Source organism: Eublepharis macularius, chromosome 5, assembly GCF_028583425.1.
Source record: "Eublepharis macularius isolate TG4126 chromosome 5, MPM_Emac_v1.0, whole genome shotgun sequence".
In the NCBI taxonomy this organism is placed as follows: domain Eukaryota; kingdom Metazoa; phylum Chordata; class Lepidosauria; order Squamata; family Eublepharidae; genus Eublepharis; species Eublepharis macularius.
In genome coordinates, this window is record NC_072794.1 from 127,697,603 (window position 1) to 127,723,811 (window position 26,209).

The 26,209-nt window shown below is 43.8% G+C and overlaps 1 protein-coding gene across 1 annotated transcript in view; it reads left to right on the forward strand.

Annotated features, from left to right (window-relative positions):
- PKP1 (plakophilin 1) overlaps nt 1-26,209 on the forward strand; it is a 72,939-nt gene that overhangs the window by 27,731 nt on the left and 18,999 nt on the right. Inside the window, exons 3-5 of the mRNA XM_054980652.1 lie at nt 278-699; nt 16,564-16,708; nt 24,844-25,051. Of these exons, the coding sequence (XP_054836627.1) occupies nt 278-699; nt 16,564-16,708; nt 24,844-25,051 (775 nt within the window). The remainder of the gene's footprint in view (nt 1-277; nt 700-16,563; nt 16,709-24,843; nt 25,052-26,209) is intronic.

A 26,209-nucleotide genomic window follows, 5' to 3' on the forward strand; every position in this document is an offset into this window, starting at 1 on the left:
CTCTACAAGGAGTATGGAGAGTCCACGTCAGCTGGTTGCCCCGAAAGGGGCACAGTATTTTATCTGTTTTTATAATTGATTTTAAGTTGTATTTTAATCAATGTTGTACCTCGCCCTGAGCCCGCTTGCGGGGAGGGCGGGTTAAAAATAAAATTAAATAAATAAATAATAAATAAAAATCTTGAGAATGAATGAATGAGTAGAAATCCAGTGAAGAACTGATATGATTTTCTTTCTTATTCTTCCCCTTCTTTCTTTCTGCTGTCCTCATCCTCAGCTGTACAATGGAACACTCAAACGGGATGCAGAGAATAAACGCTACAGCTCATACAGCCAAATGGAAAGCTGGGGCGGCCGGCACTACAACAAGATCTGCAGCCCTACCAGTCCTGGCAGTGATTACTGCTTTGTGAACATGAAGAGTAGCCGAAGTGAGCCAGACCTCTACTGTGATGCTCCACGAAGCACACTGAGGAGAAACCAGAGTGGAAGTCGGGTGGGGCACAAGGCCACTCTGAATCGTCACAGCATCTACAGCAGTTGCAACAATCAAGGCACTATAACCACAACTAGGACAAACAAAAGAATTCCAGTGCGTAGTCCCTCTTGCACCTCTGCTAACAACAAGCAAGATGTAGTCTATGCCCAACCTGTAGCAAGCAGCAAGCAAGATGTGATCTATACACACTCAAACTCCAAGTAAGTTCCCATGCATGCCTTCCCTCCTATCACTAGAAAATAAGTACATACTATGCAAATGATGAGAAACTGGTTCAAGGGTCTTTCTGCAGCAGTGGCCCAAAATCTTGCTGAGCTTGTGAACACTAGGAATTTTGAGGATGGAGAATGGGCACCACACAAAATGGCTTTCATGGAGGGCAACCACAAAATGGCTGCCATGGGGTACTGAGGCTGCTCACAAAATGTTGGGATGTTGCAAGTCAAACTGCTTCCTATGATGGAGGTAGCTTCTGAATGGGTGCTCCCTGGTTCTTCCAAGCCATTTTCTACTCGAGATGGATAAATGAATGTCAGGGCTGGCTCTTAGCTCTGGGGGGAAAATGTTTGTCAAAGAAGCAAATGGCAGAAATAAACCCATTAGTGGGCATCAAGATACGAATGGGTTCCAGGTTAGTGCTTGCTCTATGAGAAGTTTTACTGGACTTTCATCATCCACGTAAAAAATACTGTCTCCAGAATATTCCATGTGCGGTATATTCAGGAGACTTATGGAGCATCCATGCTTTTAGGGGAATTCACCTGAGTTTATAGAGTTTTTTTAGAAGAAACTTTTGGGGCAGGAACCTTGTCATGAAGGACAGACAGATTCATACTTTACAGCAAACAGTGTGTCTAAACATGTGTTTGTCTGTTTTACTACTGGCAGTGAAATATTCAGCATCAAGTTCATATGCTTCAGCACAGCAACTACTCTGAAATTTCATTTTTCACAAATAAACATCATACATAATAACATGAAGACTTAAACTGGTTTTTTTTAATTACTGAGGAGGTATCTAATGCACTAGAGTAAAATATTTTCATTGCAAAATCTGTCTTCAACGTGAGATTTTAAATCATGTGCTATGGGATCCAGGATCATCCACATAAAATTGGCTAGCCTCTCTAAAAATACTTAATAATAATATTTTCTATAATTACAGAACCAGATTGCCTTTTAAATAACAACTTTAGATAATGAAGATTCACCTCAAGAACAACTGTTGTGTGGGAAACACACTCCTTTGCCAAGCATCTCTTGGTTTGGGAGCGGCCCTCTTCATAGCGCCCTTCTTGATAGGGGTGCGGTTCACTTGTGGAACTGGTTTTGATTTGGGAGTTGTCTGTCTTGAAGCACTGGGCCTGGTAGGTGAGTCTTTCTTCCAGCAGAACTAGTTCTGGCTTAGGGAGTTGTCTAATTTCTAGAACTGAGTCTCTTTGCATTGTTCTGCACCCTTATAGAATCTGATCTACTTGGTAAAAAGTGGTTCTAGAATTAGACTAGATTGGACAGATGGCAGTACTTTTTTCCATCTTGAAAATTCCATTGCACTAAAAGAGGAAAAAAATGAAGTTATGTAGCTACCTCAGATACTGAATTCTAATATGTTTTAGCCTGAAGAGCCAAGACAAATTGCCCTGTTTTTTCTTTATATTACTGTCAGATTATTTAAAAATAGTTTTCACTGGTGTGTGTGTGTGGCTGGGTTGGTATTTTCATGGTGCTGTCTAGGATCTAGAAGCTGTATTGGAGAAAGGATTGAAGTTGGCACCGCAGTTCATCCAAACTAGAATTTGGACTGAATTTCTAAAGTCTAGATTAAGAAGACTATTTGAATGGGATTACCATAATGTTCTGGATGTTTCTGACTCATTGTTAACTGGCCACTTTTGGTCTGCATCAGTCCCTCTTTCTTCTACGAGCAACCCAAAAAATCATTCTGAGAGGACAACCTCAGCACTATAAACTTAATCTGCACAATTCAACTCACAGAAGGCACAGAACCCCTGGATGTTGTGCTTTTCATTAGCACTATAGTTCACATGGATCATGCCTCTAGATGCCCAATGCAGACACTGAACCATTCAGAATACTAGATCAGGCTATGATTTTCACAGTAATAATCAGATCTCATCCCCCATGCCAATGACTCCTCCTTGGAGATGATCAGAAAGGTCTGATGCTTACAGCCACTGCCTGCCTAGAGGTCTATAGTATAGACATAATCAGTCACTGGATCTAGCATCAGTGGGAGAACCAGGAAATTCATCCTCTGATTTTGGGAAGATTGCTACTGAAGAGTGAGGAATTGTGAGGAAATTCCAACCAAATTCAGATGTGTGGATATTTCATTAGAATTTGATTTCCTTGAAGATCATGTTCAAATAATTTGGGCCTTGAAGCTGAAGGGTCCAATCTAAAAAAAATTATGTCAGGCTTCTCTCAGAAAGAACTTGAGTAAAGGAAGTGTATCTTGGACTGTGGTCCTGGTCTCAGACAAGAGCTATTCTTTCCTTATGGAGCTGTCTCGCCAGTGCCACTGTCAGTCTTTTTACGTGCAGAAAGTTGTCATTACTGTATGACTAGGACTGCTGGAGCAAAGTCACTAGCATTGACTTTGTTCCAGTATACAGTCTCCCTGTGGGAACTGTATCATTTTGAACAGGGCTTTTTTTCTGGGAAAAGAGGTGGTGGAACTCAGTGGGTTGATCTCGGAGAAAATGGTCACATGGCTGGTGGCCCCGCCCCCTGATCTCCAGACAGAGGGGAGTTTAGATTGCCCTCCACACCACTCAACAGCACGGAGGGAAATCTAAACTCCCCTCTGTCTGGAGATCAGGGGGCGGGGCCACCAGCCATGTGACCATTTTCAAGAGGTTCTGGAACTCCGTTCCACCGCGTTCCAGCTGAAAAAAAGCCCTGGTTTTGAAGCTCCAAATCTGAAATCAAAGAAGAATCCAGTCATCACTGCTCTGATTATACTTGCTGCCTTCCTGCAGTGGTCAGGCCAGCATTTGCTAGTTGCAGCTCCCCTTTCTCTTCTTTATCACTTCAGGACAGGAGGAGGAGAAACACAGACATGATCTAATACTAACTATGAAGGAAATGTCTAAGCTGTAAGCTATTCATTTGTCATATTGGCAGTGCTCAGAATGCCATGTGATTAACAAACTGGTTGTGGGATTTGAATGTGTAAAGGCTTGCAGAACAGAGTTCTTGTTAGAAAACATCTGTCTTTTTTGAGAAAAAATAATCTTAGAAAGAGAAAACTACAGGATAGGTTGAGTAATAATTTGTCTAAACTGCAGAAACAGCAAGGCTTTTTTGTGGCAGTACTCAGTACTAAGTATCAGCTCCATTTGGGGAGCTCTCCCAAGGGAGAATTGGTGGAAATCAATGCAGCCTTTTATATGAGTATTACTGGCATCTTTTTTAAAAACAGAAAAGTACTGAGAAACACTATGGGATTTTGCTTTCTTCAGAAGCAAACATGAATCGTTTTCAGTTGTTATGATTTTGGTGCTCCTTCGAGTACTGGGAGAATGCCTTACAATAAGTCTCTGAATACTTACAGCTGTGTGAATAGAAAACACATTTTTAAGCTTCAGTATACAGAATCAGAAAACCATATTTTTGTGGACTTGATGAAAATCATCATCTTTTTATATAATGTTCTGGTGAATTTCATAATGATTCATGTTGTCCTAAAAAGCCATCCATTTTAGTTGGTTCTTGATATAATAGACTACTATTAACCTACAAAATTGTTGCCTTTGTGCAGACATGGTGGGGAGAGGTTATTGCCTGAATCTGAATGGACAGACAACTTTGCAAAAGAAGAACAGTTGAAAAAGAAGTGATGAAAGAAAGGAAAACAGCTTCTGTACATGAGTTTTCAGATTCTTCCTGATGGATGCTTTTCTTCAAGAGTCATGAGACTCTTGCAAACCAAATGAAGTCTGTGACAATCTCATGTCAATCGCTGCTAGAGCAGGAACTAATATGATTAGTGCGGTCAGCATAGCACCCTTTGCCTGTGGCCTTTTTCCTCCCAGTTCTGTTTACTGCAGAATTGAACTTAACTAGATATGGGAAAGCTGCTGTGTAGACAAGTCTTTAGGGGGGAGCGAAGGAACTGAGTGTGTTTGTTTCCTTGCAATATTAGACAGTAATTTCTTAAGCATGTGGTTTTTAAAATTTAGCTGTTCAAGGACTCCCATTTTGATTCATTTTTTCCCACTGACTTGCAAGTCTTTCCCTTCTCTCTCACTTGCTTCTGCTGCATCTGGAAAGCCCCTTTTCAAAGCGCATGTGGCAAACCACATATGCCCCACAAAGGCATCTGTCTTTAAAACAATATAGGAAGATCCTTATCAGCTATGCCTTAAAATCAAGCTAAAGCAAAACACATTGTTGATGCATGGCCTACACAGTCAGGTCTCTGAGGGCAGCTCAGCAGGCCCTGACTCAGTTTCTAATCAGTCTCATCCATTGATTGAAAGGGTCTTTGCACTGGAGACAGCAATAAACTTTCTTATTATTTCATAAATTCTGGCTAGAATTCAGCTGGACAGGGGTAGAAGAACCCTGAAATGCTGTCTTAGACAACAGTTTCATCTAGCTACAGTGTCCACCATAAAGATCTAGAACAATTTCCTTATCACTAAAACTGAGTGTTTCTAATAGTTTGTTTGGATTCATATAAGAGCACATAGAAAAGTGTTAAGAGTTGCCTTCTGCATACAAACTTCACTGGACACTTAGATAATCTGTTTGAAGCTCTCTTTCATAAGCCTCCAACATCCAAACAGGGCTGGCGCATCCATGGAGGTGTGTCCGGCAGCCGCCTCAAGTGCTGAGGCGCCGGAGGGGGCACCGGGGGCAGGGGCACACGCTGCAGAGCTGGTGGCAGCAGCACTGGCAGCTGAGCGGGAGGGCTGGGAAGCCACCTGTGCCCCACCATAGCCACCTGCCATGCCTGTCCCGCAGCTGCTGTGCCTGGCCAGGACCACGTGCTGGCAATGGCAGTGTGGAGCAGTTAGAGTGGGCAGCCTCCCAGCCCTCCTGCTCAGTTGCCCCATGCTGCTGCCACCTGCACACAGCTGTGGGCCAGGCACAGCAGGCGGCTGGGGTGGCATGGGACAACTGAGCGGGAGGGCTGGGAGGTCAACCGTGCGCCATCCCAGCTGCCTGCTCTGCCAATGAGGCCAGCTCGCAGCGTGATGACATCACATGCAGTGTGACGTCACATCTCGCAGTCTGGGTGCGCACGTGTGCAGAGCGTGGGGGCAGCAACAGCCCTGAAGCTGCCCCTGACATTAGGCGCCAGAAACTCTGGCACCGGTCCTGCATCCAAAAAAAGGTGGATGATCAGCCAGAAGAGGGCTTTCTCCATAGCAGCTCTTTAATTATGAAACTCTTTGCCAGAGAAGATGGCTTCTTATCTCCTTGCTGCTAGCTTTCTGTGCTTCTTTTGAAAGGTGCTTGGGTTGTGATTTACTACTAAGGTGGCTTAGTTCTTTTATGGCTGATTTCTGGTTTCTTTTCCAGATGAGTGGTTAATTTTTTCATGATTTATTATAATTTGATGGGGTGGGGGTGTTGTATACAGACCTGTAGATCTTTTTCAGATGGAAGAGTAGGACACTAATATTATAAACAAACCAACAAATCTGTTTTTGCTAAAAGTTCATGTAGATAAGATGACAGAGGCTTCCTGTAACAGAAAGCTGCTATTCAAGAGTTTAAAAAAATACTCCATAATGATGGCAGACTAATAAGTTTTTTTTCAGACCATGCCTTTTCAACAAAACAATCCTCTCATCCCTTCCCTTCCCCAATAAATGTTTGCCTGCATTGTGATGTCACAATGAGGCATGATTGAAGGCTGCCAGTACAACTTTAAAATGTGTGCCAATGTTCTGAACACAACAAAGCACTTTATGGGCAGCCAGATAACTCTGTCCTCAGATAAGTCATTCTAAAATGAAACAAGAAATGTATTCAGGGGAATGCTCAGAAGGTGCAAAACAGCATGAGTAGCTGATATCATACTCCAAAGCCCAGAGGAAATGTGCCGGAGGAGTTTTTCCTCTGCTAGCCTGATTATCAAGAATAAAGGATGCTAGTTCAGCCATGTTTTAGACTGCTTAGGGCAATTCAGAAGAAGGGCAGCTCAGAATGGTGGTATGGAGCAACTTCATGAATAAAGATGCTCCCTCAGGCAATCAAACCTACCCAGAGGCTGACGGACCGGGCTTCTTCCAGTTTCCTACATTCCATCAACCAAACTAGGGTTTGATCTTTTTTCAGGCCATGGCTAGCATAGGCTCTTCTGGGAAGTTTTCATGGCCCGGGGGGTGTATATGTTTGCTCAACATGTCTTTGACAGGCGGCCGGCGGCAGGACAGGGGATTCCAGGTTCCTCTGCTTCCTCATGTGTTCCACCCACCAAAGCTAGCTGCTGTTCTCTGTGTACATGATTTGACAGTGATTCACAGAGCTGGCTCCTCTTGTGTATGCATGAGTGAGTGTTTGGCTGAACCAAGTGCTGGATGGATGGGTTGCTGTGCATGAAACAGGGACGCCCTGTATAAAATGTCAGGGCTCTCCACGTATACTTGGAAGAATGCTACTTTGATGCAGGGATTCTTCTCAGCTTGCAGAATGAGATCTGTTGTGAACAGGAGCTTTGTGTGAAAATTGTTTAGGATATTTAGTTGTTCTGCTAGTAGAACTAGGATTAATTTGAGATTTCCCCACCCTTGAAAGAATTTGTAGTTTTTCCCTAGCAAAGCAAGTTCTGGTTAGTTATGAGCAATGGAAGAGGTTATCAGTCATAGGAGAGCAATGGTGGTATGATGGTTAGCGTTCTGGATTAGGAACCCTAGGTTCAAATCTCCACTGTGACATCAAACTTGGGCCAGTTGTGTGGAGTCTCAAGCTATCCTACCACACGGGGTTGCTGTGAGGACAAAGTAAGTGAAAGAACCTTATACTGCCCTAAATCTTTAGGGAAAAAAGACTAAATAGACCTCCAATGAAGACCGGGATTGCAGAGGCAGGCAATGGCAAACCCCCTCTGATAGTTTCTTGCCATGAAAACCCCACCAGGGGTCGCAATAAGTCAACTCTGACTTGAGGGCACCACACATACACACAGATAGATAAGAAGGTGTAGCCACAATTTGGTACTTGTATCACATGCTGAAATCAATGCAATAATTGCATAGCTATGGATGGGTTCCTAGATGAACCTGCCACTTCCAGTCTACAGCCTGGCATTCTGGTCTCAAACAATACCCTCTTAAATAAGCAGCCAGCTGCATTCCCCCATGCTCTGTAGCAGCACCTGAGCAAGGTCATAGGGATGCAGATACAACAGAAAAATGATGGCCTCATGCGGGCTGGGACTGTGCTCACGAATCTGTAAGTAGCCTACAGACATTTGTTTTGTAGCCATTTACTAATGCCTGAAATCGAAAATATCTAAAATAAACAGAACCACAATAATTAATACTAAGAGAAACTAAACACTTCTAAAAACTAGGAGTAAGTGGCTTGTATTCTACTACTTTGCTCAATGAAGCCAGAAAACTTTCTCTAGATTCTTGGGGTGTTGAATTCAGTACCAAATATTAAATTTCCTGCATGAATTTTTTGTGCAGCGTTTCTTGCAATTTAGGCCACAGTCCTAAGAATACTTTCCCAGGGATAAGCATCGCTCAATAAACTGGGACTTACTTCTGCATATACCTGCTTAGGATTGCTTCCTGAGTTTCCTCCAGATATAATAATGAATGCAATAATAATCATGGAATGTAATGAAGGTAAGACTCTGAAGAGTGATAAACATGTAGGCAGTAAGGTTAGATTTTTATTGAAACATAGCTATTGCTTAACAATTGGTTGCCAAAAATGCAATTTATTTTTAATCAAGAAGCAGAAAACTTGCATTTCATTAATATACACAATAGTTGCATATTAGTGTTTCAGAAAGGCCTGACAGACTACAGTGCTTAGATGGTATTATGTACTGAGCCTGATGCTCAGAATGATTTCAGCCAGGAGTGATTTCAGCTCAACACAACATGCTTTATTGCCAGCTGGAACAGACAGACACTCAGTAGAACAGAAGACCCCCAATATATACATACAAACCCCGCCCCTGATTTAAGCATCAACCAATAGTAACAAACACCTTAGAATACCATCATTTGCATGAACTATATACAATATAACATATTTACATGAAAGCGATTGGTCTTTATTCAGAGAGGACCGATTGGCTGCTGCCATCTGTAACAACCAATAAGAATCGAGGCCAGAGGAGCCTAACTTTTATTGAAATTAGGGCTAATACATAACAGATAGATATTCCCATGTAGGAATTTTATTTATTATTTATTTATTTATTTATTTATTTATTTATTTATTTATTTATTTATTTATTTGTAGTCTGCCTTTCTCACTGAGACTCAAGGTGGATTACATAGTGTGAGATTAGTACAATCATTATCAAGGACATCATACAGTATCAAGGGCATTTCCAAACAGTATCACGGACATTTCCATACAGTATCATGGACATTTTTCCATACAGTGTCAAGGACATTTCCATAAACAATGTCATAGGATTTTACAAAGACATTAGCAAGGATCCAATACAGAGTGGAAGAATTGCTGAAACAGAAGTAACATTAGATAACATGAAGCACAGGTAGTATGGAGGAGTACATATTCAAAGCAACAGATAATATGCAAGGCAACATATTGGTGAAGTCTATAGTTCCTAACTCATTAGCAAAACACCTGAGACCCCCTCCCTACAATACTTCCCTCCTATCTGAGTAAAAAGCCTTTTTGAATAATTTGGTTTTGCATTGTTTGCTGAAAGCCAGGAGAGTGGGGGCTCTCCTGACCTACTTAGGCAGGTCATTCCACAGTGTAGGGGGCACCACAGAGAAAGCCTGTGTGGGGGCTGCTGTTGATTTCCCATAGGTATGCTAGGCCAAGGCCATAAAAAGCTTTGTATGTAATCACCAATACTTGAATTGAGAACGGTAACTGATAGGTAGCCAATGGAGTGACTGTAGGATGGGAGTGATGTTCATGCTCCTGCTCGCTCCTGTTAACAGTTGTGCTGCAGCATTTTGCACCAATTGGAGCCTCCTAGTTAGCATAGATGGGAGACCAATGTATAGTGAATTAGAATAGTCAAGTTTTGATGTTACCATAGCATGGATGCAGGTGGCCAAGTCGGCCAGGTCAAGGTAAGGAGCCATCTTCTAGGCTAGAGTGAGATTGTAGAAAACATTTTTTGCAGCTGCCTTAACCTGTTTTTCTAGCAGTAGTGTTGGTCCAGTATAACCTCTAGGCTCTTAACTGCATTTGCAAGGGTCAGACGAACTCCATCGAAAGTGGATTTAGATTTATTCATACCCAAAAAAATTTCCTCCACTAATCAATGAAGAATTTTTAAAATAATAACAGCTGGATTTATTAGCACAAAATTTACTGATGGCTTTGTATTCTCTGAAAGGGATAAGGAGATACAGATAAGAATCAAGTCTAGATTTGCTGCAGCCAGATATTCCAAGTCCTTGATTCCATCCTCCAGGATTGAGAAAAAAGAGAATGCATGTCCAAGATCTTAAATTGTAAATCCTGAATGTAAACTATGTAGCAGCTCTGACCTTCCCAATAAGGTCTATTATCAGTCCTTCCCAGTTATCTAAGGTACATATTGCCATTGCCCAGGGCTTTCCAGTGGCCACCCCATTCCTCTAGAACAGCCTTACCCTCTTGGCTTTCCAGTGAGGCTGCAAAACAGTTGGACATTTTGCGAGGGGCAGGGGTGGAACCTGAGCCTGGACAAAGGGGGAATACACTAATGGCTGGGGTATGTTTTAGTTTTAATGTGTTGCTTTTAAAGTTGGCTTTATTAAATAATTTATACTGTTTAATTTATTTATATTTATTTAAAGTATTTATATGATACTTTTCGCCCAATTCGAGCCCTCAAGGCAGCAAACAATTAAAAAGACATTAGAAGTAATTTTTTAAAATAGTACATGTAGAAATCTTCAGTTAGAAACAAACATTAAAATCATTTTAAATACAACATATATATAACCAGCAATTAAAAACAAGTAAGAAAGAGGATCCATTAAGTTATGTGAGACAAAACAGAAGAGTTTTTATCCGTTGGCAGAAGATAGTGATCATAGAGGATACATGGATTTTTCTGGGGTAAGGCTGGCAGCTCTCCTGCTGTAGCTGGGGATCTCCCACTAGGAATCACTGCCCTCCTCCATTGCCAGGTAGGACAGTAGGCTAAGACAAAGGCAGCTTTTATGTTAAGATAGGAATTTGAAAGAAATTTGGTATAGGAAGGATGGTGCTATGTGTAGTGTTTGCTGCAGGTGAATCTTTTTCATTGTGGAGAATGGTTTCCTTTACATATAATGCAGAAGGACAGGAGGAAGGAGTGACATAATGTTTCTTTGAGGGGGATATAGTTGTGATTTTAATCTTTTTATTTTATTGTGTCATATGTTGTATATTTAGAATTTATTTGGCAGTTGGTTTAAGCACAATTGTAAACCACTTTGAGCCAATATAAAATAATAAAGTAAGAACGCTCTAAAGGCCACAGACCAAACTACACAAATAAAATCACTTTGCAGACTTAGAATACATTTCTGGTACTCACAAGTAGACATGGGCGCGAACGGGGGGAAAAACCCGAACAGGCTGTTCGGTGTTCGTTCACGACGATGAACACGAACAGACGAACGGGACCGAACATGTCCCATTCCCGAATGTATTCAGTGTTCGGTGTTTGTCAGTGTCAGGGCAGCCCCCTTAGCACTTAGAGAGCCCATATTCACAGGGAATATGCTGCAGGCTCTTCTCCAGCCACCACCCAAGTTTGGTCAAGATTGCAGTATGGATCTCGGAGTTATACATTCCCAAATTCAACGCCCCCCGGGAAACTCCCAATCAACACAAATGGAGCCACCACCACCCCCAGTTCACTTGTGCCCCGTGTGGTAGTTCTGAAGGTGTGCTGCCTCCCCTGTCAGGGACAGGGGGTCTGGTCACTTGCCGGCAGCACCCCCCATGTGTCCGCTCGCCAGGCCTCTGGGTTAGAGGCGGACAATGCATCCGCTTGTGCAGCAAGGTGGGCAAAGACTGCGGCTGCTGGGCCTGGCGAGCATGGGGAGGTGGTGGCATGCCTGTTAGTAGTGGGAGTGGGCCTGGCTAAACCTGACCCAAATGTGCCAACCCCCATTCAAGATACCTGCAGGACTCGATGGGCAAGGGTGCGCAGCGACAGCATGGAGAACCAAGGGGCAAGATGTTTTAGTAGCCTGCGGAACCCCAAGCACTCCACGATGGATACGGGCAAGCCATGTAGGGCAATAATCTCTGGCAAGACATGAAGGCCTGCCTCCTGAGCCCTCAACCTTGATGTTCTAAGCTGCGCTGTCCCAGACCCCAAGAGGACAACCTCCACAAGCGCAGCCTGCCGGAGCGCTCCACTCCCACCAACATTACCCTCAGGGCAAGGTGACCCTCCCACTGATCCCTGCTTAGAAGGGCTGGGCAAGGATGGAGACAGGCTCGGGTGGTGCATCTTCAGATGCTGAGTCAGGACCATCGAAGACAGGTGCTTCGGGTTTTTGCCCCTGCGCACCAGGACATCACAGGCACGGCAATGCACAAATGCGGCGGTCATTAGGCTGGACCTGAAAGTGCCTCCATACGGAGTCATTGAAACATGGACTGCTAACTGTCCCAGGGGAAGGAGGACGAATGGTTGCAGGCTGCACTGCGGAGCTGGCCACGGACGACAGGGTGAGGGGTGGACTGCAGGCAGGGACAGCACCGAGAGTTTGGGATGGGAACAGGAGGGATCTTTCATAAAACACAAACCATTCCTCCAGGGATCCGTCACCCACCCCCTCCTCAAAATGTTGAGAGAGATCCTCTCCCCCCAGTGGAAAGACCTCTTTGGTCTCCTCCACAGCCCCCATAGGTGAATTTGGGGGAGTGGGAGGACTCTCTGCTGCCCCCAAGCCACACCCACTACTGCTTTCCACAAGTAAACCAGGAGTCTGCTTTTGCACTTCACCCCACAACCGCCCTTGGCGGCCAACACTCATTGTGCCACCAAACTAGAATTAAGGAGGACAATAAAGGAAAGAACACTGTGAGACCTCAGCCAAGGTGCCCAGTGAGCTTGGCCCCAGGGCCTGGCAGCAGCCCTGAAACCAGAGGGAGGGGGTAGAGCATGAGCCCAGCACTCCCAGAGACCTGACCAGATCAGGCACTGATAATAATGTGAGCCCTCAGCCTAGGTGCCCACTGAGCTTGGCCCCAGGGCCTGACAGCAGCCATGGAACCAGAGGGGGGGTAGAGCCCTAGCCTAGCACTCCCAGAAGCCTGACCCGATCAGGCACTGATAGTAATGTGAGCCCTCAGCCGAGGTGCCCACTGAGCTTGGCCCCAGGACCTGGCAGCAGCCCTGGAACCAGAGGGGATAGCTCCCTATCCCACACACCACAAACAGAAAAAAGCCCAGCTCCAATGCACTCTCCTTTATATATATATATATATATATTTAATTTTTAATTGTTAACATCAAAAACTACCCCAAAAAAAGGGGGAAAGGGAACAGGGGGAGAGGGAAAAAACAACATATAAACACACACACACTACATCTACAAGTATTGTATTCCCTTCTTAATACAATTATTTAAAGTTAAACTTTCTAATATGCTATTAGATTGGTAGATCTTATAAAATACAAACTACAGTCAGGATCAGGTCTTCTTCTCCCCCCCCCCCAGGTCTCGGTCTCAGTTCTCTCTGAACAGCTACAGTAGCTGCGCTCACTCCCTCCTCCCCACTCCCTCCTTCAGATTCTAAATCTTCTTCTTGCTGGAACTCTTGATGATTAAACACAAAGTCCCTCAGCTGTACTTCCGATATTATCTTGTAGGCTTGGTCTTTATATCTAAACCAGATGCCTTCCGGAAATAACCATTTGTATTTTATTTCACGCTTCCTCAGAAGAGCTGCAAACCTTTTATATTTGAATCTTCTTTTCCAAGCTAAAAATGGAACGTCCTTCAATATCTTAACCTTGTTGCCCAGAAAGTCCAAGTCCACATTGTATGAATTATATAAGATGGTGTCCCGAGTCTTCTTAGATGAAAAATCAATAATAATCTCACGAGGCAGCTGACGCTTTGTTGCATATTTTGAAGATGTCTGATGGACTTCCAGAATATTGCTTTTTAACTCTTCTTTAGTTGCCTTTGCGGATGACGCCAAAAGTACCGACAACAAATCCTTTAAGTTTTCACTTTCCTCCTCCTTCACATTCTGAAGATGCAATACCGTCTGAGCACGATCCACTTGTAATCCTATCAATTGATTCTCCAAAAGCTTTACTTCTTTGTTTGTTGCTTTCATGAGTACTGCATTTTCCCGAGCAGATTGCTCTGCCCCAGACGCTGCATCTTTAATGGTTTTCACTTCATTCTCAACTGAGCCAACCCTTTGTCCGATTTCATTTAGCTTATCAACAAAGGGCTTCATAGCTTCAACGACCGACCGTTTAACCACCTCTTCAAGAGTTTCTCCCTTCCCCTGTAGCGTCGCCAAAACCGATTTGCTCACAGCAGGGCTCTGCTTTTTCGTCGCCATCTTAGTGGGGTGGGGAGACCGCCAACTAAGTTCCGAAACTCAGTGAAGGGGAAGATATCCGGACCTTCTTAGCTTCAACTCCCACCAATCCTTCGCATACGCTTAGAATAGCAGAAGGGATTCACTTACTTACAGGTTTTCACCTTAAATCTGCTTGTTGCCGTTCTCCATGGCCCGGCAGCATGTGATGTGCTGCGCAAGTCTGCCGGCCTCCGTAGGAGCAGACGGGCAATTTACCCCCTGCATCGACTTCAGGGGGCTCTTCCCGCAGCACTCCGGACCCTGACCCCCTCACTGGGAGTCCTGGGGGTTAACCCTCGCAGGTCAACCACCCGGTCAGGCTGCTCGGCCGCTTCCTCCCGGACCTGCAGAGAGGAACATCCGACATGGCCGGGAAAACGAAACTGAATCACTCCAATGCACTCTCCTGCTCTCTCCTCCCAAACGCTATTGAGAGCTCTGTCCCACTCCACTGCTTGCTGAAAGTGAACTGGGAGCACAGTGCCCTTTTATAAGCTGAGGACTCCCCCCCACCTCCGTTGCCGAAGCAATTGATTGAAGGCATCTGAGTGTCTAGCTTCCCGAACAGCGGCCGAGCGCAACGAACAAGGCTTGTGCCGACCACCAGTTCGGCTGGAGTGGCGCATCACGAACAGCCCGTTCGCGAGCAGCCAAGCGGCCTGTTCGTGGGGGGTTTTCGTTCGTAATGCTGTTCGTGCCCATGTCTACTCACAAGTTCATACCTGGAGAGTGGTATTTTTATTCATGTATTTACTCTACTTATGGTCTGCGTTTCTTACTGAGATGCAAAGTGGCTTACACAATGGAAATTTATAACAGTCCATACAATTTGATACAATCCATGTGAAGAGACACCAAATGAGCAATGTACTAGGAGGACTAGAATTACCAAAATCTGAGTGAATTTAACATATTGAGCATGATACAGAGTGTGGATATAATGAGGGAAAATTGTATTACATCAGTAGAAAACAAAGAAATGGCAACAGGTTGATACATGCAGTGAACTGATAATATAAAACGTAATAATTGTATCTGTTCAAAGACTAAAGAAAATGTTTGGGGAGAGTTTATATGTGTCACAAAATGGGGGGTTATTGTTTTTCTACAGCTTTCTGTCCATTCTCATTGTTCCCATCTATGCTTTTTAGTTTTAAACATATATTGCACACCAGTATCACAACTCTCATCTCACTGTTCCAGTTGCTGATTCCCCCAATAAGTTGAAGTATACAAAGTATGCAAGATGAAACTCAAAATGACTTGCGGGGCAGGAGAAATCTCATTTTCCATTTCCTTTCGCATCGTAGCCCCACTTCCTCTTGTCCCCCCCAAACTCTCCTATCACCACTGCTCCTTCCGTAACCCTTTCACCATTTCCACTTAAACTCTGTGTTCTCACCTAATCTTGCCATCAATACTTTCTGCCTCCCTCTTCACACGACATGCTGCCCTAAGCACCTTGAATGATGGGCAATTGGGCATGCTAAAATGTACCAGATCAATAAATAAACCCTCCCTGCTTTGTCCATCCTCCGATTCTTCCATTGCCACGCTCTCTCCCTCCCTGCAGCCACTCCAGGCACCCCCATAATTACAACTATGAATTCATGAGAGTTCGGTGGACTTTTAAAAAGTTGCGCTACTGAGTATTTGGGTTTTTTAAAAAACTTATCTATTAAAAACATTCTTTTTTGAAAGCCTAGGTTTCCCATAGGTTTTTAAAAATACCATCCCTTTTTCTACTTTGCTCCATTGTGTAAATTTTGGGTATCTGCATTCTGAGGACAAATTCAGATTAGGTATATGATAACTGGTTAAATTAATTAATTTAATTCTTATAATTGCAGTACAGATGTGGGCAAATATTCACCTCCACTCCTAAAAACTGCTTGTGCAATGACATGCCCACCGCTGTATAAATGATAAAGGGAAATCATACATGCAGCTACATTTATGCAGATATGCCTATATCATTTCTACTCCATCTACTCATTCATCTGAGCCATGTTCAGGAACAGCAAGTAGTAGGTGACAAAACTCCCACCACATGCCTCTCTGTTCCCACAAGCCTAGTTTATGTGCCTGTGCACCATCCTAAATGTGGAGATGGGCATGTTTATAAATCATGTTTTTATTGTTTATTTTTACTGTTTTCTACTGACTACTTGATTTTGTTTTAGTGTTGTGACTTGAGCCACCTCAAGCAAGAATGGAGAGGTACCATAAAATATTCAAAATCAATAAAAGTGCCATCTGGCTAATAAGTTCTGCTCCCTCTCTCCTAAAGTTGTTGAAGTATTTTCTCTTCTTGTATCCAGAATTTGCAATGATGAGGTGGATTATGGAGCAATGACCATCCCGAAAGCCATACAACTCCTGTGTTCCTTAGATGAGAAGTACCAGGCCATGGGTGGTTACTACCTCCAGCACACCTGTTTTCAAGATGAATCTGCCAAACAAGAGGTAAAATTACTCCTCATCATTTTGCTTCTGTTTTGTGTAGGTTAATGCTAGATACTTGACTGGAAATTTGACAGAACTCATGTGCTCAGTAGAAGGAATAGTAGGTCACATTGGAAGGGAGAGCTTGTGAGCTGTTCATGTGATAAAGTGATAAAGCTGTCCATCCATCTAGCATAGTAGTGTCTACTCTGACTGATGGTCAGAGGTTAAGATATGCTGACAGCAATCCTTCTAACCAGAGACACAAGGTATTGAACCTAAGACCTTTTTTCTTCAAAGCATGTGATTTGCCCCTGAGCTGTAGCTGTTTCCCAATTTCATACCACTAGTACACACCCTATGGGAGGGCTTTTACTCTAGTGAGATGTGATGCCGTGCCATCCCAGGTAATGGAAGGGAGATATAAGAAGATACCTTATGATTAAAGGATAAGTGCATGTCCTCTTGGAGAGGTGGAAACACTGAAACATATGGTTTTTTGCTGTCCCCTCCATAAAAGGATTAGAGATTCGACAATTCTTCCTCTGTTATCGGGATCAGAGGATAACACATCCTTGGCAAAGTTACTGGTTGACAAAAATCCAGATGTCACCAGGATGACAGCTAAGTTTTGTGCCCAAGTGATTGCACAAAAAATAGACCATCAAACACCGGAAGGGGTATGAGGGACCTCTCTCACCCTGATCAAGTTTTAAAGACCTCTGCCTAACATCGCTTTTATATTAGGGGGATATAATGTCAATAAAATTAATTCAGGACTGTATTAAGCTTACCTCTTATATTAGTATAATGGGACAGGTGCTTGTATATCTTACTTGAAGTATATGAATTTTAAACAATGTATTTTATCTTGTTTTATGTTTTGATTTTATCTGTATTGCTGGTCTAATGACCATTACAATAAAATTTATTCATTCATACCACTAGTAAGTACATTATGCAAAACAGATGGAATTATTCCTGTCTGAGTTCTGCACAGCTGTGGGAAAACCCAGGTTTATAGAAAAATCTAACATGGCCAAAAGAGATATTTTGGGAGTCCCGAATCCACAAACCCACAACTCAAGTACAGGACCTCTGTCTTCATGGGGTTTAGTTTCAGCCAACTCTGCTTCAATCATCCAGCACTTGCATGTTCCTTCTGGGTTAACATGATCAAATGTTAACCCAGAAGATGGCCAAAGGGCCTCTAGTTCATGTACTGTATCAATCGTGGCTGGTAAATCATGGCGGAGAGACAGGATTTTATCAGCAAAAAAGCTCACCAAAGCCTCACAGCTAATGTCCAAATTTTAATTTTGACAGTCTCCGCCCGGTAGGGAGATCAGTGATCGCACCACATTAACAATTCTGCTGGGCGTGAGCTAGCTAATGCAATGGAACTCAAAGCAATTTACATAATTAAAAACAGTAAATATATATACAAAAAACATGGAACCCTCAAGGACTGCCTAGGGCATCTTATTTTCCTCTCCTCTGCTATTTCCTCTTTACCTTCCCTGGCAGCCCTGTAGCTTGTCTTGCTTCCTTCACCCCTTCACCCTCATCAGCCAACCTACCTTTATCTATGGCTAGGGATCCCATTTCCTTGTGGGGGTGGGCGATCCCCCACTCCCAGCTCCTGCCCCCTTGCCACCACTTACTTAACCAATGGGGAGGAGAAGCACAAAGAATGGACCTGGGAGCTCCAGAGCACGCTCCTATGAACTCTGGAGGACTTTCTTGTGCTGGGAATGACATAATTCCTGGAGCATCAAGGAAGTGACGGCCTCCACACAGGGCTGATTTGATATCGAGAAAAATTCTGGCCAAGTTGTGTGATGTAGACACTGGGCTGGGCCCTCTTGCATAGGGTTGCCAGGTACCCCTCACCTCCCGTCAGGAGGGTGGAGTACTTGGGACTTACTTTGTGCCTTGCATGAGGTCTTCTTTTGCGTGTGTACAAAGCATGCACCCTGGAGCCCGTGTGATGACGTCACTTCTGGTAGTGACGTCACCACGCCTGCTGTGCGAGCTCTCCCATGCTCTGCACAGCCGATTTGGCTCATTTGGGCCCAAATTGGCTTCAAACAAAGCATGGAAATGCTCCTGCGGGTGGCGCAACGACGTCACTACTGGAAGTGATGTCACCGTGTGCCCTCTCCTGCCGATTGCTGGGCGATCAGTGGTTGAGGGGACAAAACTCCGGGAGTTTGCCCACCACTGGCAGGCACCTGGGAACCCTACACTTGCATGATGCCACCCAGGCTGGGCTCAGCAACACAATGAGGAACATGCAAGGATTTGGGGGGGGGGCTCCTCACTTTTCATTTTATCTCCTTCTCCACACTATTTCCTATTTCCCTCTTCCTGGTAGCACCCACAACCTGAACTTTTCCTACTTCCTTCTTTCCTTCCCACCCACACTTAATAGGCTGGGAATACTGTTGTGTTGTCTAGCAACAGCCACTGATAGCACTCATTTCTTCAAGCTACAGGTGCTGCTTCTGTCAGTTTGGATGGTTTTAACCTCCTCCTCATTTTTTTCCCCTGGTTTTTTCTACTAACTGTCTTCCTCAGATTCATAGAAAAATCTGTCTTGTCTGTTCACGGCAACAGTCTCTGGATTTAAGTATCCAGAGACCTGGCCATGTTGAAAATTACACACACACACACACATCCTCCCCTTCCCTGAAAGTCCCCCTTTTCTTGCTTCCTTCTTTCATTTCCATCCACCTGCCAAACTACCTTTATCTTCCTGCTTCTTCAGCTTTCCCTCCTTCCCTCCCCTTGTCAGCATCTCCCCAGGATAGGGTTGCCACCTCCAGGATGGATCTTGGGGAGAGTGGGGCTTGGGGAGGGAGCAGAATATAATGTCATAGAGTCTATTTTGTCTAGGGGAACTGATATCTGTCATTAGGGTTGCCAGGTATCCTTACCTTCCTGGCGGAAGAAGGGAACTGAGTATTCACCAATGTGATAATCTTCACGCATGCACTTTGCATGCATATGCTCCAGGCCCAATGCAATGACAGTACTTCCAGGAGTGCTCCTCCACTTCATGTCCCCTGCAAAGTGCTCCCACACTTCACGTCTCACATAACAGCCCCTGTGAAGAATAGGAACACTCCTGCACAAAGTGCGATGATATCACTTCAGAAAGTAAGGTCGTCATGCTCAGCCATGAGCACACCCACTGTGTGCTTGCCTGCTTGCAATGGAGCAAATGGGAGTTTGCCCACCACTGGTAGACACCTGGGAAGCCTATCTGTCATCTGGAGATGTTGTAATTCTGAGTGATCTCCAGGCCCCACCTAGAACTTGGCAACTGTACTCCAGGAAATTCTAGTTGCTGTACCTGAGTAAACTCCAGTTGCCTGATGTTGTTTGCCAGGCCCAGTTGCATGATAAGGAACCCACAAGGACTTGCAAGGAATACCTCACTTTACTCTATATCCCCTCCCCACATTATTTTCTTTTTTTAAAAAAATTTTTTTTATTGGATTAGATTATAATATCATTCAGTACATTCATTACCCCCTTGTAAGCCTATTTCTAACCCCCTCCCTTTCCTCCCCCCTTTTTAGTTGACTTCCAACAGTTTTCCAACCCTTAGTCTATTTTATTACTTAATTACTTAATATCTCATATACCCTGTTAAACACACACTTAATACTCTTTTCTCTAAGCTTATTAAATCTCTACTAAAAATATCTCTATATCTCTATGGTACAAGTTTCCCTTTAAATACCTCAGGTAAACCATATATTCTACCTAAAATAATGCTAGCATAATCATATATATTAGCAATCAAGATATTAAAAATATAACATTGCATCCATTTTACTTTCCGATTATCTAAACTCTTTACTTTCCACCATCCTCCTGATTCTAATATTAACTTAAACTCTAATATTCTATTACACACCCATCTTTTACTTTTTCTTGTTCTGAGTTTATTTTAAGTCTATAAGGTAACTGTTATACTCAAATATCTATTATATACTCTTTACTTAAACTATATATTGTACATAATATCTAGCTAGCTTAATTTTATATATCTTATGTATCCATAGTAAAACATCTATTATTTAATACTCTATAATTTTTACTTTTATCATAATCCCAATAGTAGCTTAGATTTCTATAATTATATTCCCTCTTTCCCGGTAAAGTCACTTCTCTCTTCTTCTTCTATTACATTTCAATAACTCTCGAACTGCCACAGTTCCCCTTTCACGTCCCATTTTTTTTCTAGATATTGTTTCAATTTCTCCCAATCTGCATTAAATTGTCCTGGATCAAGATCTTTAAGTTTTCTTGTCATTTTGTCCATCTCAGCCATGTACAGCAATTTATAAATCCAATCTTCTGTAGTTGGTATTTCTTGTACTTTCCATTTCTGCGCATATAAAAGTCTTGCTGCTGTAATCATGTAAAATAACAATGTTCTATACTGCATTAGAACGTCTTCCATTCCCAAGTTCAGTAGCAGCAATTCTGGGTTCTTATTTATTTGGGTTTGCAAAACCTCATTAATTACTTCAATTATATCTCCCCAGTATTGCTTCGCTACCTCACAAGTCCACCACATGTGGTATAATGATCCTTCATGTTTTTTACATTTCCAGCATTTATTCAACATATTAATATTTCCTAGCGCAATTTTCTTTGGTGTCAAGTACCAACATTATTTTCTCATTCCATCCTCCTGGCAGCTCCCATATCCATACCCTTCCCTGCTTCCTTCTCTCCGTCCTTTTATCTGCCCACGCCCAGTATTCAGCTATATTTATTATTCATCTATTTCATTTATAATATCTTTCTCCACAATGGGGGCCCAAAGCAGCTTACAGAATTCTCTTCTACTCCAATTTTATCCTCAGGCAGACTAGGCTGAGAATGTATAACTGGCCTAAGGTCACCCTATGAGTTTCCACAGCAAAATGGTGATTCAAACCTGATCTCCCAGGTCCTAGTTTGAAACTCTAACCACTACACTACACTGTCTTTTGTGCAGTGGCTGCTGTTGAACAGTAGCAAGCAGATGGGCCTGAGTGTGTCTAGTTAGTTATTCAGTGGTCCCAAAACACCCACACTGTGGCCATTTTCTTGTCTTTAGCCCTCTGCAAAATTGCACAAAACTCGTAGAACAACAGCATCTTCATGGCATGATTTCCCATTATGATTCCGTTTCATGGTGCAATTTCTGATGTCATCACGCCACAGTATGGAGTCATGACTAGACATGGGCACGAACCGCATTATGAACCAAAAAAACCCACGAACCGCCTGATCGTCTGTTCACGATCCAGCAGTTCATGAGGGTCCATGGCCAATGAACCAGCATTCGTTGGAAGCCCGGATCATTGCATTCGCCCGTGGTTTGTGAAGCCAGGCAGTCAGGCACAATCAGTCAATGCCTTTGGAAATGGAGTTTGGGGAATGCCTGAACTCTGTCTGCACTCCTTCTGTTGCCCTGGAAACCCGAATCGAAGCCTAGCTTACCTTGATCGGCAGGTCTTCCTTCCAACCATGGAGCTGCAAATTGGTTACAATTGGTTACATGGGAGAAGACACCCAGGGGGAGGGAAGGGGGAGGAGGTATTCTGTAGCCATGGGCACTCCAATCTCATCCCTGCAAACCCTGATAGGCAGTTCTGACGGCCAACCCCTTGTACACTGGGCCAGTGTCAACTGGTGGCTCTAATTGTATCGAGTGGGAGTTTCCTGGGGGCCTCGTATTGGAGAGGGTATAACTCCAAGATCCCTATTGCAATCTTGACCAAACTTGGGTGCTGGCTGGAGGAGAGCCTGCTAAACACTCCCTGTGAATATGGGCTCTCTAAGTGCAATGGGGACCATTCCGACGCCCATGAACCATGAACTGTGAACCAGTTCAGTAACGGGAAATGTTCGTTATGGTTCATTTGTTCGGGTTCATCGGCAGGACCAAACCATGAACCACAGGTTCATTAATTTTTTGGGGTTCATGCCCATGTCTAGTCATGACAGGAAATCGTACCATGAAGACACTGTTGTTCCATGAGTTTTGCACAATTGTGTGGAGAGTTATAGATGTGTGAAAATGGCCTGTACCTCCCCGTGCCTGTTACTGACAGAAACCAAGGGTTGAAGGCTGGAAATACTTGTAGCTGTTTAGAGATTCCCACAATGGCCATTGAGAGGATGTTTCTTTTTTTAAAGCTATAGACATTGTTCGGGGGTTTTTAACCTCCCAATTTTTATTTTTTAAATTTCAGATTTTACTGTAAACCTGGGTCTTCTCTGATGATATGCTCAAGAACATGACTAGGCTAATTAGGACCTGACTCAGGATAGCTTTACTATGTATTTGTATCTAAGGAGATAAAGATAACTGATTAACACAAAAAGGAACAGAGTGGATATTGTTTGTACACCATTTCTTGTATTAAATGTAGGCTTTCCTGCTTATTTCTCACTTTCCTAAATAGTATTATATGAGTCGCATAGAATCAAACAAACTGAGGTGTGTCTTGATAAGACTTTTTAAATAAGCTAGGACACCTTAAAGAAAATAAGTTTTCAAGGAACCAATATAAAATCAGGTATATAAGAAAACACAAATATAATTTAGCTAAAACTGATTTTAGTAGATATGGGGAAAACAATACCAGAGCCAAAGATTTGCATTATAATATTTTTTTTAAAGCTATTCCACTACCAAGTAATTCTTTACTAAAATAAAAAGTAGGCTTTTTGCTAATGGTATTTGACATTCTGAGAACCAAATAGATAACACGTTAATTGCTAGTTATTAGAAAGGGCCAACACTGATGCACAGGAGGAACATTCCTTCTTTCATCTACAGCTAGTTATTCCTCATTGGGTCAAATGGTATTTGGCTCAAACAAAATAATTTCGGTTACCATTTCAAAGTAGGCAAAGACTGTGGATTGATTCCTGCAGTAAAGAAACTGTGGGCCATATGCACAGTGAAGCAATAGTCTGGGTTCACCTGTGTTGTAAGTAGACATGGGCATGATCGGAATTACAGACTGAAAATTGCCCCAATTTTGGCGTTTGCGCCATCGGGACCGGGCTGATCGGTTCCGTCCTCGGCTCCCGGTTCAGCGCTCGGGTGGGGCGCTCTATCGGGTCTCGATCGGATCGATCGGTTTACGTTCGGGATTGCAGTCTGCAGACAGTCTGGCACCAGCCATCTGTTCCCGAGGGAATGGAGCCCCATGGAAACGGAGCCTGGGAATGCCGGAGCTGTTTGCCCTCCTTCTGTCGCCCTGGAAACGCGAATAGAAGCCCAGCTTTCCTTGATCAGCAGGGCTTCCTTCCAACCACGGAGCAGCCAGAAAAGCACGCGCCCGTCTCATCCATTTGGGAGAAGAGAGGGGAGGGCGTGGGAAGAGGGTGTTCTTCTGTAGCCATGGGCACTCGAATCTCATCCCTGCAAAGCCTGAGAGGCAGCTCTTACAGCCAAACACAGGCCTCCTGCGTAGCGGACCCAGGCTTTATAAATAGCCATGTGCTGTGCAACAAAGTTTCACTTTCCGCTCGCGGATGGAGTGGGACAGAGGCGAGCTCTCGCTTGCCACTTTTGGAGAGAGAAAGCTCAAGAGAGAGAGGGAGCTTTAGCTTTGGGCTTCAGCAGATAGGGAATTAGAGAATAGGGAGCCATCTCCTCTGGCTCCCCCCCCGTGACAGTACCGGCACACTCCTGTGGGGACAGACCCCCCACCCCCTGAGGGGAGGCGGCTCGCCGCCACCTCCACAGGCCTGCTGGGCCCGGCGGCCGCCATCCTCCTCACCCACCATTCCTTTAGCACTGGAAACTGCGGGGCACCCTCCCGCGTCGGCCTTCCCGATTCCCAATTCCCGATTCTGTATCGGAAACGGGACTTGATCGGTGAGGTTCGGGTACCTGAGTTTGGCGCCGCTGCGGAATCACGATCAGCTAAATCGGGATTATTTTTTGGATCGTGCCCATGTCTAGTTGTAAGGGATGATGTGCAGTATATGTGCTGGCGAAAGTTCATGGAATTTAAAAAACTACCAGTGAGCATCTTGGAAGCTGTATGTTATCTTTTATTTGCAGAAAAGAACAGCTGAGTTATATAAGCAGCTTGGGTCAGTGGGAACTTCATTGTCTTCTCTTTCAGGTCTACCGACTTAGTGGCATTGCCAAACTTGTTGAACTTCTCCGCAGTCCAGATGAAAATGTGCAGCAAGCTGCAGCTGGGGCCCTTCGAAACTTAGTGTTCAGAAATCCGACCAACAAGTTAGAGACTCGACGCCAGAATGGAATTCGAGAGAGTGTGAGCCTCCTGAGAAGAACTGGAAGCACAGAAATACAGAAGCAAGTGACAGGTACTTTCACCCATCTATAACTATGAAAAAACAACTGAATAATGGACTCTGCTCTGCTGATATCTACCTGTGCAGTTCTATAAATGAGATGTGGGGTATCTGAAGACCTTAAAGCAAGTGGCAGTGGCAGGGGGAGAGGAATTGCTAGTGCTACCAATGCCTTTAACAGATCAATCAATAAATCAATTACATTTAAATTATTTGCATATTAACAAACCTCAATATATGCACTTTTTTATTTGTTAGGGGAACTGAAAGTGTTTGTCTATTTATTTATTTATTTTCAGCTTGTCTTCCTGACACTTGGGCCGTTTCCGCACGGCTTACCTCAACCCAGAACGCTGTACAACATGCCAAAAAAAACGTGGAATGGCCTGTGTTGCCATTTTAATGTGTGCAGTTGTATGCAAATGCTGTCAGAACAGAATGATGGTAGAATTTAAGTGTGAAACCCTATGGAATTTTGTCTTGGGCCACCATGCACTCTTGAATATTCTCAGAAAGTCTGTAGAACATCTTGGATATCCTTGCTTTTTTAAAACAGGACATAAGAAAGGTTTGGACTGTTGGGTTGGATCTAACCAATTTTTTGTTGAAGAAGGTGTCCCATTTAACCACCAAACAAGGCTATGCAGAGGATCATGAGAACTGCATGTACAAAAGCCACTTTGAATGAGTACTGTAGAAATTAGGGGAACTGGGTGTCGTTGAGTGAAAAAACTGACCGGATTGAAACCATTCTCTATATCAAATAACAATATCAGCATTAACCACACATGAAGCTGCCTTATTGTTGTTGTTAGATTTTCGGTCTATCACGGTCAATATTGGTTAGTTGTACAGGCAGAGGGTCTCCGGGATCTAAGGCAGAGGTCTTTCAAATCATCTGCTATCTAAGTCTTTCAACTGGTGATGTGATATAATTACCAGTCCCCGGTGGGGGTGGGCAATCCCCTGTTCTCAGACTCTGCCCTCCCATCTCTCACCTGGCCAGCAGAGGGGGGAGGGGGGAGCGATGAGCCCAGGAGCTCCACAACATGCTCCTGCATGCTATGGAGCACTTCCTTGACAAGGAAATGCTCCAAAGTGAGTTCTCTCCATGGTCACTCACACCCACCCCCATCCACTGGTTTGAGCTCCAGGGACCTGGCAACCCTG